The sequence below is a fragment of the Zingiber officinale genome, chromosome 4A (genome assembly GCF_018446385.1).
Source record: "Zingiber officinale cultivar Zhangliang chromosome 4A, Zo_v1.1, whole genome shotgun sequence".
NCBI classification, from domain to species: domain Eukaryota; kingdom Viridiplantae; phylum Streptophyta; class Magnoliopsida; order Zingiberales; family Zingiberaceae; genus Zingiber; species Zingiber officinale.
The window spans coordinates 161,397,062-161,415,577 of record NC_055992.1 but is presented as its reverse complement, the minus strand read 5'-3'; the positions used below and the strand labels follow the sequence as shown (position 1 = coordinate 161,415,577).

The following is an 18,516-nucleotide window of genomic DNA, read 5'->3' as shown; positions in this document are numbered from 1 at the left end:
AGCATCCTATACGTGTTTAGACTAAGTCTGATCCGCATGCGTTTGCCGTCCAACTTAGGTATGCTCTTGCTTCTTCTGATTTTTTAATCTAACTGATTTTTCTTCCTTTTTTGCAGCCCAAATCATGCTTAAGGGCACGTCTGGCCGGCAAGAGCAGGCTTGCAGATGTAGAAATCAATGTTGCGGGCATGGCCGAGTTAGAGAGTCGCGGCCTAAAGCTGGTCAGTCGCGACCTAAAGCTGGTCACCCACATTGACGATCTGCTCGGCGAGGCGGGAGAGACACATGCGGTAGCCAGCGAGAGTGGAGTGCGTTAGACAGCGACTAGTAGAGTTGTGGCTACCACAACTAACCTTCCATGCACGAGTCTTCCGCTCGCTTGGGTGATTTCTGCCATCCGGAATAGGGCTCACCCGAACCCAACTTCCGGTTTTCTCGAGCAGGCTTCCGCTCCGACTTCTCGTCCCTCGGAATCGTCGCGTGCTTCCTTCTCGTCCGCCAGCGTACTCATCCGCACTCTTCGTCTCTCGGTCGCACCCCGTGCCGACCTTCTCGCTAGCTACGTCTCTTGCTCCCTGAGCAGTCTTCCGCTTCGACTTCTCGTCCCTCAGAACCACTGCACGCTTCCTTCTCGTCCGCCGGTATACTCTTCCGCAGCGCCTCATCCCTCGGACGCACCGCGTTCAGTCCTTCTCGCTAGCTGTGTCTTCCGCTCGACTACCTGTGCTCCTAAGCTCCTGCACACTTAGACACAAGGTTAAAAACACACAGTACCTAACTTAACTTGTTGATCGCACCAAAACAACTTTGAGATTCCAACACAATCAAGATCTGAGGAGATCTGAGCCAATCAACATAATCTGGCCCATCCAAGCTTAAGGAAGAGTAGATCATCGCCATAGATCAAGATCTAATGATTTTGATCCAGATTAGAAATGAACTTGTCGTTGATCTAGATCCGAAGAATCTCCACCGTTCGTTCAAATCTTATCAAATTTAAAGGGGCTGCGGAGCAGGGGGGGGGGGGTTCGTCAAGTTGCTACAGTGTTGTTCTTGTGTGAAAATAGAGGAGGGCGATCCTGATCCATTTCCACCACCGGCGAGCAAGTGAGGTCAAGGGCAACCCTTCCTCCGGCTGACATCCACCCATCAGTAATGACGACGCCACTTCAACCTTATAAAATCTATCTGTTCATTCCATCTTCGCCAACTTTGTCGCAACTTTGAGCGAGGAAGAAGAAGCAGAGAAGGTGGAGGAATTAAGTGGTTTGAGCTATTTCCTTTGTCTTCCAGCCAACGATCTTCCTTTCTTGAAGCTCTGCACTCATATGAAGATCAGGAGTGTTTGCTTCTGACCCCCGCTGATTTCTGCTCCATTTCCAGCCGCAAGCCATCCTTCTTCTTCCCTGATTTGTTTCAAGACGAGAAGAAGAAGGCCGGAGTTACGAAGGAGATAAGGGTTTACCATTTTCTTCGAAATTCTATGCCCATCATCCAGTCGACGCCGATCTTTATCGCCGAACGTTCTTCCTAGCTGATGAATTCTTCACCATTTGAAAGATCGAGACATCTTCATTGAGATCATTGAATGCTTGGGTTTCCACAGCTAATCTGGTTTCATCTCCTTTCCCAGGTTTAGATTCAATGTCTATTTTCTCGTCATTTTCTAGCTGAACTTACTATTTTTGATGCTATCTTGGTGCATAGATCTGAATTGTTTAGGTTAGATGAAGTTGTAGTTCTATTTCTGTGGCATTCATCTTCGCGGACATGGATCAATCTCCTTCCATGTGGCAAATGATTGGATTTCTCTTACATGTTCTTGGTATCAAGAGGAGTTAATTTTGTTTTGCTCTGGTCTCGTTCCTATTTTGATTATGTTATGTTTAGCCCTTTTTAATTCAAGATGCAGTAGTTGGTTTAGTTTAGTCTCGTACTTGTCTTGCTATTGTATTCCTTAGTTTAATTCTGTTGATGATGATTTTCATAGTGTAGGGTGACAATACATTGTGGATTCATTGTTGATGATTAGTTAGGATTTCCTTCCATTGCATTAGGTTTAGTTTCATTATTTGCTTTACTTTTCATTCCTTAGTTCAAGAACTCAATGAAATCTAAAACCCCATTTCCAAATAAACTGATCCTAAGATATCATTATTGTTACATTCGTTGGGAGACAACCTGAGTCATCCCTATGATATATTAATGTAGAATGAATTCGGTCACTTAATTCTTTTGATACCCATTTCACGATAAAAATCAATTTATCAGGGCTACACCAATTGATCAGATGATCGATTGGAGGTCACTCGCACGAAAAACATAGTGTGCTCTCCAATTAATCAATCGATCGACTGAGATACTCTAATAGATCGGTCGATCGATTGAGGTTTATTATCTCTCGAGATTGCGACGCAACCTGAATCGATCAGTTAATCGATTCTAAGTTTATCTGCGAGAGGTGCTTTGAATCGATCGACTGATGGATCAAAGTCTTCCCAATCGATTGGTTAATCGATTGTCATATGACCGTTGCGCAGGATGCAGGTTTTGGATGGTTGGGATTGTGTGGATCTAATGTGACAATTGATTGGGAGCATCGCGACAGGATAAAGCCGTTGGCGAGGTTCAAACGCTTAGAAGTTCTCCCGTTCTCTTCACTGACCTTATGTCTACTCATCGCTGCTTCTTGAAGCATCTTGGAGATAAGTGTTGTTGCACTTCCAAGGTTAAGGGGCATCTTCAAGCTACACGAGTTCAAGCAAGAAGGAGATTTTCCCTTGTATTCTTATATTTATTTCTTTTGTTGAGTTGTATGCTTGTGTCAGTGTTGTAAGAGGTTTCTCTACCTTTGGTTGTTCTGAGAAGGAGTTTTTTTCTTAGTGGAGAGTGTGTTGTGTGGATCCTTGGATTAGTCATCTCTTCTTGAGATGGATACCAAGTAAATTCTTGTGTTAATATTGGGAGCTTGCTTTGAATCTATTCCGCTGCAAATAATCATTATCGAAGCGTGAAAAGCAATTCATTCTCTGTTTAGCTGCAAAGTGTCCCAACAAGTCAAATTATGGTCGAACCAAATTTAAGATTTAAACAGATTCAATCTATTTAAAACAAATTAAGATATTTTTAAGGAAACTTTCTCTTTCATTTTGCTTTCTCTCTCTCTTTTCTACGCACAACTCTATCATGCCGTATGACACCACCATACTTTCGCTCATCCCTCTCTTTTAATTATTTTTTTCTTCCCCTTCCTCCTTATAGTTGAGATGATTATTTAGATTGGAATAAAGGTATCGTACAAAGGTATCATATGTAGCAATACTAAATATTATAAGGAAACGAAATCATACATGATTCTTTGATTTTAAGTTATAAATAAACTTGAGAATCAACTTTCAACTAAAATCAACGGTTAAGATGAAATTTTTTTAATTTAAATTTAGTTTTCATATCTTTAAATTTAAAATTTAGATTAAGAAATTAATCTACACTAACGTTTAAATTTTTTAAAAATTATTTCTCTAGGTTGAAAATCATCCCTCCTAGTCGATAATCCTATCTACGCCCACTGGATACTAAAAGTCAAATTAGATTTTGCCCGAATCTAAATACAAAAAATTTCATAGTCCAGATCGTGATCACCGGAACAAGAAATACACTTCATCCAATGAAATATTTTTTCCACTAGACTTTAAATTTAAATCAAATATTTTTTCTAAAATATTTTTCCAACCACGCAATCACAGTTTGATTCTAGAATAATCGAGCACAATTTCAATAGCATTAAATATTAAATACTTTTATTCTATATTTTAAAAAATTAATATTCACAAACTTCTTATTTATATTTTAAATTAATTAATTTATTATATTAATTATAGTCAGGCCGGCTTTAGATATCATTTAGATCCTAACTACATCTTTACTAGCCATTTTGTCATAGTCCGATCAGGCCTAAATATTCCATCTGTCCAATTAATTTAAAAATAATCAATTCGATTAGATGTTAACTGAATACTTATTCTTATGTAATTAATTTTAATAAAAAAAATTGATTAATCACATGGGTAACGTCGAACTTAATTAGATGATCGATTCGGTCCTATAAAAATTTTTCATCGGTCATCAGAATAAATTGAAAAGCACTCGCAACGGACAGTCCAGGTGTCTTGATCCCATTTGAAAAAAAAATTCTTATAAATTCACTATAATTGAGGTTCGAATCCTAAATATCTAGGAGACAATCTGAATGTCTTATCGCTACATCATAACTCAAATGACGTAATTAATTTCAACATAGCCCCTAACCACGGTATAATGATAAAATACTTCCCCAATTAATAAGATATTCACGAGTCAATTATAATAGTAAACAAACTGTGAGAAAGATAACACTACAAACAATAAGTCATTAGTACTTTTAAATTTATGTTATTAGTCGATGAAAATTTTCTATATATAGATGGAATTATCATCTTCGTGATTAAGTCTGAAAATTTGATATTTTTTATTATTATTATTATTATTATTTCATAATATAGATTTTAGATTTTCCAATCCGATTGATGATCAATTCGATCGGAAATTTTCAGCGATCATGGGCGGCACCTCGCTGTCGTCAGCACGAGAAAAAAACAAATATAAAGGAGAGTTGACTTTTGCCACCTCAAGTAAACAAGTACGAGAGTTGACAAATTATTTGACTAGATATGCATGTGGTTTAGATGCCTAATCTTTGAAGGGCCTTCCTCGTAGAATCACGCTCGATTTCTTTTGCATGACGAGCCCAAACACCTCGTCCATATCCATCTCCTCCGCAGTCATCCCGCCGGGCATCTCCCAGTCGAAATGGTACAACAAGCTCGCGAGGACAACCTCCAGGGCGGCTATGGCGAACCCGGAGCCCGGGCAGCCTCTCCGCCCTGCTCCAAACGGCAGGTACCTGAAGTCGATCCCCTTGAAGTCGAGTGCACCGGCGCCGGAATCGACCAGGAACCTCTCCGGCAGAAACTCTTCGGCCTTATCCCACAAAGCAGGATCTCTTGCGATCGCCCAGCCATTGACGACCACCCTCGTGCCTTTGGGGATGCAGTAGCCCTGGAGCTCGGTGGTCTCCATGGATTCTCGAGGGAGCAACAGGGGACCTGGCGGGTGCAAACGGAGTGTCTCCTTGATCACCGCCTTCAATTGCTCCATCCCTTCTAAGGCCTCTTCTCTTATTTCTTCTCCTCTGGGTCCGGCGACTCGCCGGATCTCCTCTTGCACTTTTGTCATTTCTTCCGGGTGCCGGATTAGCTCCGCCATTGCCCATTCCAGCGTTGCTGTCGTCGTGTCAGTTCCACCGACAATCATGTCCTGCAAAAGGAAGATATACATGTAAAACAGAGGAAGAAGATCTAGATAATGACCATAAAAATAGAAGCGACATATGCAAATTTACTTTTTCATAGTGAAAAAACTTCACCAAATTTACTAAAGAACGTTCAAATTATTTGGATTTTCGATTGTCATCCTTCTGACTTCCCTATGAAAAAATTAATTTAATTTAATATTATACTTATCTTAGTAAAAAAAAATTAAGAAAAGTATATTTTTTAACATTGTCGGCCTAAAATATTTATAGAAGTTTCTTTAATCATAGTGTTGTCAATTTAAAGATGTGGGACTAAAGAGAACTATATTTTTTTATATAAAATAACTAGAGAAAATTAATGATGAGAAAAATTCATAATAATATGTCGCAGCTCTCGAACTCTAGATCATTGATTGTTTTGCTTGTGGAATTACTAACAAAACTTAGAATTATTTTTAGTGTGAATAAAAAAAGAATATTAGCATAAATTTATTTTAGACTTCATCAAAATTAAATAATAATGAGGGGAGATTTTTAATAAAATAGTAAAATATCATATTTCTTAACAATATATGTGTAAATATGTAAATAGACTTATTAGCCTACCAAAATGATGCCTTTGATGTTGTCCATGGTGAGGGAAATGTTGGAGGAGGAAGAAGCGGCGGCGCCGTCTTCGTTGCTATCGCCCAAAGAGAGCAAGATGTCGACCGGATCCATGTCGTCAGCGTCGATTTTGGCGGTGAGCTTCCTCCGGCGATGCTCAGCTATGACTTTCTCGAGCAGAGCGTCGAACTCCAGCCCGATCCTCTTCGCTCTGCCGTCCAGGCCACTCAGCCAATCGATCCAGGCCAGCCAGGGGATGTAGTCGCGCACCGGGAACAGGCCCATGAGCTCCATGAACTCCCCGGAGAGAGCCCGGAGCTGGCTGCCACAGCCCTTGGCGTCGGCGTACGTCCGGCCCAAAGCCACCCTGCAGGTGAGGTCGCTCGTGAAGTCGATGATCATGTCGCTCAAGTTCACCGGGCCTCCGGCGGCGGCTCGGATCCTGGCGACGAGGGCGGCGGCCTCCTCCTCGCGGACCTTTCGGAAGGAGTGCACCTGCTTCTGGCCGAGGAGGTGGAGGACGCCGATGCGCCGCATTTGGCGCCACGGCTCGCCGTACTTGCTGAAGAGAATCTCCTGCGAACGGTAGAAGAGTCGGTCGGCGAGGCTCGAGTCCGGGCGACTCGCGAAGGTGAGGTCGCGGGTCTTCAAAACCTCTTGGGCGCCGGCCGACGAGGAGACCACGACGGTGGGGACGCGGCCCAAGTGGAGGAGCATGACGGGGCCATGCTTCTCTGCGAGCGCTCGCAGGGAGCGGTGCGGGAGGGAACTGATCTGGTGGAGGTTCCCAAAGACAGGGAGACCCGGCACAGCAGGGGGATGGTCGACCGGTGTTTTCTTGGCCCGCGTCCACCGGAGGCAGAACACGAAGAAGAGAAACCACGAAGCAATAATGAGCAAAAGAGAAGATTGAGACAACATGCCGAAGCCAGCCGCCTTGGGCAATAGATCGCTGGATTATTCCAATCAAAATGATACGAACAAACTCACTTCTCGTCCAAATTTATATCCGATGCGGTGATATGGGGCAGCTAATGACAATAATATAAATAATTTCTAATTAATTTTAATTAATTAAAATTTATTATATTTAACCCATAATCAAAGATTGATATATTTATTCTTTCTATTATTGTTATAGATAATTTGTATAAATAAATCTATTAGCTTTAATAATAAAATTAACAAAAAAAATTTATATTATTTTTTACATGATATCAAAGCCATATCCTTTCTTTTCTTTATCTTCCCCACCTCAATTTCAGCATCAGATTTCCAGCAACATTTTGTAGTCTCATCGTCAATTTCAACGCTGATGTTATTTGCTACTAATTTTGACACCAATATCTTTTCTTGTCAATTTTATACGACAACCTTAGGAACTTCGATAATTACACAAAATCATCGTACGATAACTTCGGAAATTTATCTGTTTTATTTATTTTTTTCCTCCATTTGTTTGGTCTTTTCGTAAAAAAAAACAAAAAAAAGCAAGGAAAAAAAAACAGAGAGAAGAAAGCAAAAAAAAAAAAAAACGTGCGAAAAAAACGAAAAAAAAAACAAAGCGGAAAAAAACGTGAGAAAAAAATGCAAAAAAAAAAAAAAACAGAGAGAGACGTGAGAGAGAAAAAAAAACAAAACAAGAGAGAAAAAAAACAGAGAAAAAAAACGTGACAGAGAAAAAAACAGAGAGAAACAAAATAGAGAAAAAAAATTTAAAAAAAATATGTCTTTATCTTGAGTCTATTGAAATTTTTTTATCATCCTAAAATACTTCTTTTTCAATTCCTATAATTCCTTTTTTCTTAATTAAATTTGACTATGATAATTATTTATTACGGAGATTATAATTTCTTCCTTTACTTTATGTTCATAATTTACTTGTCATATTGATGGTAGTTTATCTCCACCTCATAAAGATGATTCATTCTATACTATTTGATTTAAGAAGGATCAATTAGTCTTGACTTGGATAATTTCATTAATTACTGAGTTTATACTTCATATGCTCATTGGGCTCAACACTTCACGTCAGGTTTGGGAAGCTCTTGATCATTCTTTTTCATCTCTCTCAAGTACGATTTCTCCAACTTCGTCTACAATTATAGTCTGTACAAAGAGGAGATGTCTCTATCAATAATTATGCAATCAGTTAAGATCATTGCCAATAACCTAGCTGCAATTGGACATCCAGTCTCTGATCTAGAACTATTAATGCATATTCTTGCAGGTTTAGGTCCTCAATATGATATCTTTGTTCCTAGTGTGACGACTCGCATGGATCAAATGCCACTTGAAACGCTTCATGGTATGTTATCCTCTCATGAAAGGCTTCTACAAATACAATTCAAAGGATGTCAGATTCTCTATCTTTATCGGCACACATGATTAGCAAGGCTCCACAACCTGATCAACATAATCAACCTCCTCCCCAATATGGTCAACAAAATCAGTTTGGAGGTTTCAAAGGCTGGGGTCGAGGTCGAGGTCGAGGACGCTATCAAATTTGCTTCACTTATGGTCATTATGCTCAAAATTGTTATAAAATATATGATTCAAATTTTCGAGGAGGACCTGTATCATCAAGTCGACCCCTCCCTCATCTTGACAATCTAGTACTCAATCATCTAATTCTGGAGCATTTTCACTCTCCATCCCTCCTAATGCAACGTCATCGGTTCCTAAAAACCCAGGATGGCATCCGAATTCTGGAGCAACTCATTATGTTACACCGGAATATAATATTCTTACAGTTACCTTACCATGGACCCGACATGATACAAATAGGCAATGACTCAGGTTTGCAAATTGCTCACATTGGAAACCCATATTTTCATTCATATGGTCATACTTTTCACATGCGCAACACTCTTCATGTTCCTTCTATTACTAAAAATTACTTTCTGTCCGTCAGTTTGCTCTTGATAATAATGTGTTCTTTGAATTTCATCCTAATCATTGTCCTATGAAGGATCCTGTGACAGGAACTATTCTACTCCGAGGAAATATTAAAGACGGTCTTTATCATCTTCAACCCATCTATACTAATGCGTTTGTTGGAGAATACACTGATAAATTCTCTTGGCACACACGTCTTGGTCATCCGTCTTGATTCGGCAGTAAGGAGGGGGGACCCCCCTTTAAGCAGAGTCAACGCCACGTGGAGGTTGAAAGGTAAAAGGTCAACCAGAGGTCCTTAGAGTATGGGATGCCAATCAATCGGGATGCCTCCAACTCGGTCCTTAGAGAGGCCATCTTGCCATCCTTGGAGGCGAGTTGGACCCCCACCGCGGCTTGCTCAGCCGATCGACATCCTTGGCGGAGCGCTACTGTAGTGGCCGATAGAGCGGGCAGTTTCCGACCGGCAAATGACTAGTCAAAGCAGAACACCCGTATATCCAAGATCATCAGGTTCTCATCACAGAGTAGAGGAACATTGGGGCGACTAGAGCATTAGTCCGGTTGGGCATAACAATCTACCGAATCGAGTCATTATAAGGAAGCAGTAGAGGTCGATCGGGCGGTGATCCCCTGCCGAGCGGCTCCCCCGCTCGGCCAAACAATGGAACCCCTCTCGTATCCTTTGATATTCCTTTGGGAGATAATGTCGCTGACAACGAAACATGGTCAACAGACGGATCGTACGATTGAAGCTTCTACTGTCTTGTTAGGGATTTGCATGCCTATTAAGCTATGATATTAGATACACTTTCCAAACAGGTCCTTTTATAGGAAAAATTGTATAACGTGCTCACTCCTTGAGGGGCATGCTCATCGCCCGTGGGGGCGCTATATAAAGAGGGGTCCATGCACTAGAGAAGGTACGGGTTATTCACTATTCACGTCTATGCTTATTGTTACTCCACTTCCTTCCATCTTTCTGGTGACTAACTTGAGTGTCAGAGGGTCAACGCTGAGAACCCCTTCCCTTGCTTGATACTGACGTTTTTTTATGTTGTAGAGTGGAGAGAATTTTACACGCGGTCAACCCAGAAGCCACTTCCCCAACCAGCCATCTCCATAATTTTCGGACAGGATCAATATTGATACAGTTTGATGTGGGTGGATCCAAGCACAACGTGGCAGCGATACTCAAGCTCAAAATCAAATTATAAGTACTTGAATGAGTCACTCTCATCGGGGCTCGACTCATCACCCCTCAATGCTAAGATATTCAATATATAATCAGTCGGTCTAAGAGCCAGTTAGGCTCAACACATTGGGCCTAAGTTTTAAATTTTAGTTTTGAAATTCATTTTTAAAATTAAGTTTAGTTTTTAAATTAATTAAAGTTTTAAAATTTAATTTTGAAAATAATTTTTGAAATCAAGTTATAAAATTAATTAACGTTTTGAAATTAACTAATTTTTGAAATTAATTTTTAAAATTAATTAAAATTTTGAAATTAAGTTATGAAATTAATTAAAGTTTTGAAATTAATTAAAGTTTTAAAATGAATTAGGATTTGAAATTAATTAAGTTTTAAAATTAATTAATTAGTTTAGATTGAGTTTAAGTAGGTTTGAGTTATTTTGGGTTAGGTCAAATTTGATTAAGTCTAATTCATATTTTAATCCAAATCTATCTCATCCTTATTCTATTTTTTTAACAGTGAACTTATGGATTTCGTGAGATGATTTATTTTATCTTTAATTCAAATTAAAATATATGGTTTGATTTATATTTGAGTTATACTTAAGATTTAACAATTAGTCAGTTAAATATTCATTTCGATAATTGGCTTCTAGATTGTGGCGAGACACAGGGACCTTCTTGATTATCAGAGAAACGATCACTTCTAGATAAAGCCTTTAAAGAAAATTGAATTATTAACTTACTTTTTGAAAATCATTGGTCTAACTACTCAAGTGTTGATCAAGAATAAGTCCTTATTTATCCTAATCTAAGCAGTAATAATGAAAGCGGTAAATCAATCAATCAACCAAATTTATCTAATAATAAAAATAATCTTTTTTGTTGGCTCTCCCTAGATCATAGTCTCGATAAGGTCTATTAAGGTAGTGTATTTGATCCTTGGGATCCAATATTGATTAAGTCCAACTTGATTAATCAAGTTAGACTTAGGGGCCCATGTTTGGACTAATTTTTTATTGGTTCGATTAACTAAAGATAGATAAGATCTAAATTGTTATTTAGTCTTATATCCGAGTTCGGATCGATTGTATATGACTCTTTATTTTCTAAGAATTAGATCAAGATTTTTAGAATCCAAGGTAAATCGTTCTAGCATGTCCTTATGTCCTTTGACTTGAGTTTTCAAATTGGAAATTTTCTTCCTCAAGTTGTTGGACTTGGGTTGAATTTTCACTTTGAACTCGTTCAGTCAAAGGACTTAGGTTAGTCTCCTCCTTAAGGGATTCAATTTTCTTTTAGAGTAACTTGATTCAAATATTGGGCTTAGCTAATTTATGCATTAAATAGTTCATTAAATTATATAACCGTTCTTCTGTAGGAGAAATTACAGTGTTGTTTGGCCCTTCAGAAACAGATACAGATCCGCTTCTCTCAGACTTAGCCTCCGATTCAGCTCTGGTTCTGGACTCGGTTTCAACAATGTGAGTTTGTATTGATAGAGCAAGGAAGCTCGCTTGCTCGTGTTCTTTGTCGAAGTCTTCTGATGACTTGGACCACGTTGCTTTCAGAACCTTCCTTCTTCTTTGCTTCTTTAGTAATTTTTGAACTCGGCTGATTATTTCGAAGGGATCTCTTTGTCGTCTTCTAAGTCCACTATGAATTTTGGTTCAGATTAGAATTTGAGTTTGACTTCTGAGTATTGAATTTTCCTACAACCAAGGCGATATCTTTCTCGGTTGGGCATGCATTAGTCTATTCGTGTAATTCAAAATCAAAATATAATTCATCTAATCTAATAATTGAAAGATTCTTGAAAACTTTGTAAGTAACTACCATAAATGCCTACAAAGTATTCCTCGGAAAAACATTTAAGGTATACCTAATAACGTCGTGATTTTCCACTTTCTGACCGATCACACGGAGTCAGTTGAGCAAATCTTGGATCCAGATATGTAGTTGACTTGTTGATTCTCCGTTCTACATTTTGATATTATATAATTTATTTAAAAATAAATCTTTCTTACATACCTTAGCATTGGAGGTTCCTTTGTGAAATTTAATCAGCTTTTGCTAGAGATCTTTTGTATTGCTAAACGGTCCAACTCGATTTAGCTCCTCTTTGGTCAAGCCGCATTGTAGGGTCTGAGTGGCCGTTGTGTCTGCCTCGATCTTCCTTTTTGTTGGTTCATCCCATTTATCGCAGGCAAGTGGTTCTCCATTTTCGACGGAGAGTATGAATCTAGTTTGGATTATGATCCACATCTCCACCTGCATCTTGAGGTGGTACTCCATTTGGTCCTTCTAGTATCCAAAATCATCGTCGGAGAAAAGGGGCTGGTGTGCGGTACTGAAGCCTTCTTGATGGGTCATTTCAAATAAACCTTACAAAAGACAAAAAAGGAAGAACGTACCAAGACTTGGTCATGAATTAGTAGTGAGAGAGTAGAAAAGGTGAAAAAAGCATCTCAAGTGGTGCTGCACCAATTTGAGAAAATTTAAAGAATTGACAAATTTGTTAGGAGAGGTTATTGGATTAATTATGACTTATGGCAAAAATTTGAAAATGGAAAAGGCAATGGAAAATATTGCTCGAACGGTAATTATACTAGTTCAGAGCACCTTCGCTCTGAAACCAATTGTAGGATCGTTGTGCTAAAGAGTGGGGTGAATAATGCTCGTGACTTTCATATTTGTTTAAAAGTCGGAGTGTAAAACACAACAGAATAAAGATAGAAAAGGAAAAACAATGCTAATACATCCAAGATTTACTTGGTTCGGACCTTGTGACGCCTCCTACTCCATGGCCTGCACTCGTTGAGTGCTTTCAATGGACAATCACTAATCAATCGGAAAGATTATAGATACAATATCAAAATAAGTACAAGCAATTTAAATTGTAAACAATATAGACGATTTAGAGGTAGGTCTTGAGAGTAGTTGTCATCGGAGTAGCTTTCGGGCGTCGTAGAGACCTTTTCAGAGCAATGCACAGGAGCAGAAGTTTTTTGAATTGATGTGTAGAAGCTGCTAGTTGAACCCTCCTTTTATAGCTCCATTCGGGTGCCTAGAGTGTGTTGACATGGCGACCTCTCGTCGAAATTTCATCCTTGAAGTTTATCCATATTCGGGCGCTCGGACCCCCTCTGGGCGCCTGGACTGCTGAAGTGGGCCGGTCAGTCGTCGCGCTTCAACTAATCTTGAAGATGAGTTTTGCCAGTCCGAGCGCCTGGAGCAACTTTGGGTGTTTGGACTGTTTGGGTGCCTGCCAATGCTCCCTCAAATGCCCTGACTCAGGTACCCAGAGCACCTCCGGGCGCCCAGACCACTTTTTTCTGCCTTTGTTTTTCAATAAAAAAGAGTTCATAAAGTAAAATTATTTTAGCAATCTCTGGACTATCCGGTTCTGACTTTGAGTTTTGCTGAAACTCTAGGTCAGATCGACGTCTACTGCTCCCTTTTCGGGGAACGCATCCTCACCTACTCTTATAAGGAGAGATTCCCTTTTGCCAGACCGATCCTCCAGATCATCTGGACTTTTGCTCAGCATCCGAGACCTCGGGACTTTTCACCTAGTGTCCTCAATCGTAGGATTTCCTGCTTGGTGTCTGTGACCCTTAGTGCTTTCACCTAGTGTCCTCTACTCTAGGATTTCACCCGACGTTCTCGACCTACCAAGTCTTTGTCCAATACCACGGACCAAAACTTTGTTGCCTAACCGTATGTAGGACTTTCCACCTTTTGCCTAACCTCAACTAGGATATTTCACTTTGTCTAAGATCACTTAAAATTTTCCTGCAGACTTAGTTCAACTCGCTAGAATAAGAATAACACTTAACTTAGAACTCTTTGTCATTATCAAAACTCAGATTCGATCATCTGGCGCACCAATGCCAAGAACTTTGCATACAATCGGTCAGCCATGGAGCTGGTTGGGCATTTGGGGCTTGGCTCTCCACTTCCATGTACAAGGCTCCTAGTCTACAGTCGGTCGATCATGAGGCTGACCGGGATGCCTCTAGGAGATAACATTGTTAGATAATCACAACAACATGTCAGAGAATAACTACTCTTCATAGAATATTTCTCCATGCATATACATGAAACAGAACCTTCCTCCAGGGATAACTCCTATAATTTCCACTGCCTAGTATTATTGGGTATATTCTTACAACAAACATTCTCCGCCGTCTCTTATATTAAGTATATAGGAGTTTTCTTCGTTGGCCAAATACGTTTTTACATTTTTGTTAAGCTTTGACAATATTACAACACTCACATATCTACTCTCGACCTTTTACTCGATTACTATGCTGACTTAACCGTCAAAATATCTATACTAGAAACTCCCTTCCTAATTCGTACTCTACCACTTCCCTTTATTCTCTTTATGATATATCGACGATAAAGAGTATCAGATGTCATCACTTTTCTCTCTTATAATCTCCTTTTAATATCAGCAACAATTATCTTCCCCGCGTGTCATCTCTATCGTCTTCCGACAGAATCACATATCGTTCCGATCGTGCTTGTCGAAATCTCTTTCGGCAATCTGTAGAGATAGTTTCATGATTGAGTCGAAAAGACAGACAGGTTACAATATGTGGACCTTACGGTTATTAGAAATAAGTAAACAGAAGAAATTAAAGATGACAGATGGAGAAATATGTAGAAAACGTCTGGAATAATTCATCGATCGAGTCGGAAAGTGAAAGAGCTAGGACGTAGGATCCTATTCTAGTGATACATTCTCGATCTTAGCCTATGAGGACCGAGGGCTGCTTTTCCCACCTCCATTAGCATTATCTTTTCCTTATTCTCATATTCACGTTTTTCAAGTTTTGTTTCTTTGGTTTTTATTGGTTTTATTTTTTTAATCAATTCTTTATATTAGAAGTTATTATTTGTAAACAATTTTAAAAGTATAAAAATTTTAAAAATTGACGTACCACATACGATGGGTACATAATATCTCTGGCGTAATATCTAGAAAATTTATCCCACCATGTAAAAATATAGATCAAAATAAAAATTATATACATGAAACAAATAAAAATATTAACAATTAATAGTAAACACATTTATAGCTCACGGATAAATTTTTTTTTTCAAATGAAGAGTACATGTAATAATACATAAAAAAATGCATGAAAATATATAAAAATAAAAATTTTAATCAATTTAAAGGGAGGAGAGGTTCTGACATGTGTCAAGAGTTGGAAGGGGGGTAATTTAAAGGGAGATGAGTGTTTTAACATGTGTTAAAGATTGGAGGGTGGGTAATTTAAATGAAGGAGACGTTCTGACATATGTCGGTTGGAGGATAGGTAATTTAAAGATAATGAGAGGTTCTGACATGTGTCATATGTCAAGAATTAGAGGGAGGGGAGGTTTTGACATGTGTTAAGAGTTGGATGGAGATAATTTAAGTGTCAAATTAGAAAAGTAATTTAAAGGAAGGAGAGATTACGACTATGTTAAAAATTATATAAATTAAAAAATAAAAAAATTGATAAAAAGTAATAAACAAAATTGATTAAAAAATAAAACTAAATAAAATTAAAAAAATAGGAGTATAAAATAAAAAAAATGATGAAAAAATAAAACTAAATAAAATTTTAAAAAAATTATAAGGAAAGAAGTTAGGGGTATAAAGATTATTTATATGGGAGACAAAATCATAAAAGAAAAGGGAGGAAGCTCTGTCGAGGTAGGAGAAGAAATTTATAAAACTTAAATAAAAATTAAAAAAGATATAAGTATTCATGAAAAATAATAAAAAGATTAATTAAAAAATAAAGTTAAATAAAAATTAAATAGAATTAAAAATAATAATAAATAAAATTAATTAAAAATTAAAACTAAATAAAAAAATATATAAGTATTGATGAAAAAATAATAAATAAAATTAATTAAAAATAAAATAAATAAAAACTAAATAAAATTTTTTAAAAAAACAAAAAGCAAAGGAAAAAAAAAATGATAGAAATGGTAGTTGACAGGAGGGGAGAGGGGAGAGGGGAGAGGGGAGAGGGGAGGGGTCGGGTGTCAGCAGCCCCGATTCTTCGACTCAGGAGGCTCAGGACGAAAAAAAAGTCTAAAATAAATTTTTAATAATATATCATTCATTTAAATGATTTCTTCTTACATTTTTATGTGTAGAATTGTCTATAATATTATTAGTTTCAAGATTTTTCAAAAATGTAAAACTCAATATATTTTTTATTTATTTATCATTTTACAAATTGAACCTTAAAGGATAAAAATAAAAGACAATATCAAAAAGTTTTGAAATATGAATTTAGGTTCAACTATCCAATGCCCCAATTACATATCTAAAAAGATAAAAGTAAAAGACAATATCAAAAGATTCTGAAATATGAATTTGGACCCAACTACCTAAGGTCATAATTACATGCCTATAATATATAATACTAAAAAAAAATATAGACCCTCTCAAATTCTGAACCTAGGGTCATTGTCCAGTGCCACCCTCCTCTAGAGCCGACCCGGTGTCAGCGAGGAACAAGGGAAAAGCAATTTACATGCGGACCTTATGGTAGTAAGTCCAAACTTCATGACGTTGAGTATACTGCACGGCATCCCATCAACGATATGAAAACGATATCAAAATTTATTAAACATCTCTATTCGCATGCTTTTTTAATGATCCAATTCCTAAGACTGTTAAGAATAATTGCCAGAGGAAATAAGATATTTTGGATATAAAATATCTGCTAGACGTACAGTTAGAAATAAAATAAGCATTGACAAATAAATTTAGTATTCCGTTTCATAAAGTTTTATTTATATTCATTTAATATGCATCAATCTAACTAAATACCTATATGTTTGATTTGTTAATGTTCCTCAATATATTAGAATCATTTATGAAATTGTTTATGGGCTAGTTTATGAGTTTGCTTATAGTTGCTTGAGTTATGAGTATATTAGGATGTTGTGATAATTTATATTTGTCAACTTAAATAAATAGCAACAAAAATCATTCACAAATTAAATACATGAAACAAATAAAAATATTAACAATTAATAGTAAACACATAGCTTACTAATAAATTTTTTTTTTTTCAAATGAAGAGTACATATAATAATATATAAAAAATATATAAAAATAGAAATTTTAATCAATTTAAAGGGAGGAGGATTCTGATATGTATAAGGGTTGGAAGGAGGGTAATTTAAAGGAAGATGAGTATTTTGACATGTGTTAAAGATTAGAGGGTGGATAATTTAAAGGGAAAGAACGTTCTGACATATGTCGATTGGAGGATGAGTAATTTAAAGATAGTGAGAGGTTCTGACATATGTCATATGTCAAGAGTTATAGGGAGGTAATTTTAAGGGAGGGGAGGTTCTGACATGTGTTAAGAGTTGAATAGAAATAATTTAAGTGTCGAATTAGGAAAGTAATTTAAAGAAAGAGAGAGATTCTGACTATGTTAAAAATTATATAAAATAAAAAATAAAATTTTTTGATAAAAAGTAATAAACAAAATTGATTAAAAATAAAACTAAATAAAAATTAAATAAAATTGGGAAAAAATAGGAGTATAAAATGAAAAAAATTGATGAAAAAATAATAAATAAAATTAATTACAAAATAAAACTAAATAAAAATTAAATAAAATTTTAAAAAATTATAAGTAAAGAAGTTAGGAGTATAAAGGTTATTTATATGAGAGACAAAATTAGAAAAGGGAGGGGGCACTGTCTGGGTAGAAGAAGAAATTTTTAAAACTTAAATAAAAATTAAAAAAATATATAAGTATTGATAAAAAAAAAAAATTAATTAAAAAATAAAGCTAAATAAAAATTAAATAGAATTAAAAAAATAATAAATAAAATTAATTAAAAATTAAAACTAAATAAAAATTAAATAAAATTTTAAAAATATATAAGTATGGATGAAAAAAATAATAAATAAAATTAATTAAAAAATAAAATAAATAAAAATTTAAAAAAAATTGAAAAACACAAAAAAAAACAAAGAAAAAAATGTTGAGTTCTGAGTTTAATTCAAACTATTTCATTGCTTTTTGTAATGCATAGATGTATACATTTAGTCTTACATTGCTAAACAAGGAAAGGTTGGAAGGCCTTATATATGGAGTCTTTCCATCCTTGCTTACCAAAGTTAAGGGGACCTACACGCATGCGTGGGCTGAGCCCAAATCAGGTGGTTTCGGGGGGTTCGAGCTGGAAATCTATAAACCGGGCGCGATCATCACGCGCAGGAGGGTGCAAATCCCCAGCTCGTGGGCCTCGCGCTTGCAGGCGGACTGGTTTGTTTTCGCACTTGGGTTTGGTCCGCATGTGAGGGAAGCAGCGCATCTGCCCGCACGAAAAGAAGCAGCGCTCGCGCGTGAGGAAGCGACGCACCCGCGCATCAGGAAGCAGAAGCAACGCACGCTTTGCTTCGTGCACTGCTTCAGAGTGTATAAATA

General features: G+C 37.0%; 1 protein-coding gene across 1 annotated transcript; it reads right to left on the bottom strand.

The window, feature by feature from the left end:
- Nucleotides 1–4,597: 4,597 nt before the first annotated feature.
- Nucleotides 4,598–6,918, bottom strand: LOC121973855 (cytochrome P450 71A1-like). The gene is made up of 2 exons (XM_042525202.1): nt 5,960–6,918; nt 4,598–5,355 (listed from the first exon to the last, which is right to left on the bottom strand). Exons 1-2 carry the CDS (start codon nt 6,878–6,880, stop codon nt 4,729–4,731), a joined length of 1,548 nt encoding a protein of 515 aa, XP_042381136.1. The 5' UTR covers nt 6,881–6,918; the 3' UTR covers nt 4,598–4,728.
- Between the last annotated feature and the right edge of the window lie 11,598 nt (nt 6,919–18,516).

Excerpts from the sequence above, each read along its gene's own strand:
- LOC121973855 (XM_042525202.1), bottom strand. The coding sequence starts at position 6,880 with ATGTTGTCTCAATCTTCTCTTTTGCTCATTATTGCTTCGTGGTTTCTC. Across the intron at positions 5,356-5,959 it reads ACATCAAAGGCATCATTTTG|GACATGATTGTCGGTGGAAC; the intron begins GTAGGCTAATAA and ends TTCCTTTTGCAG.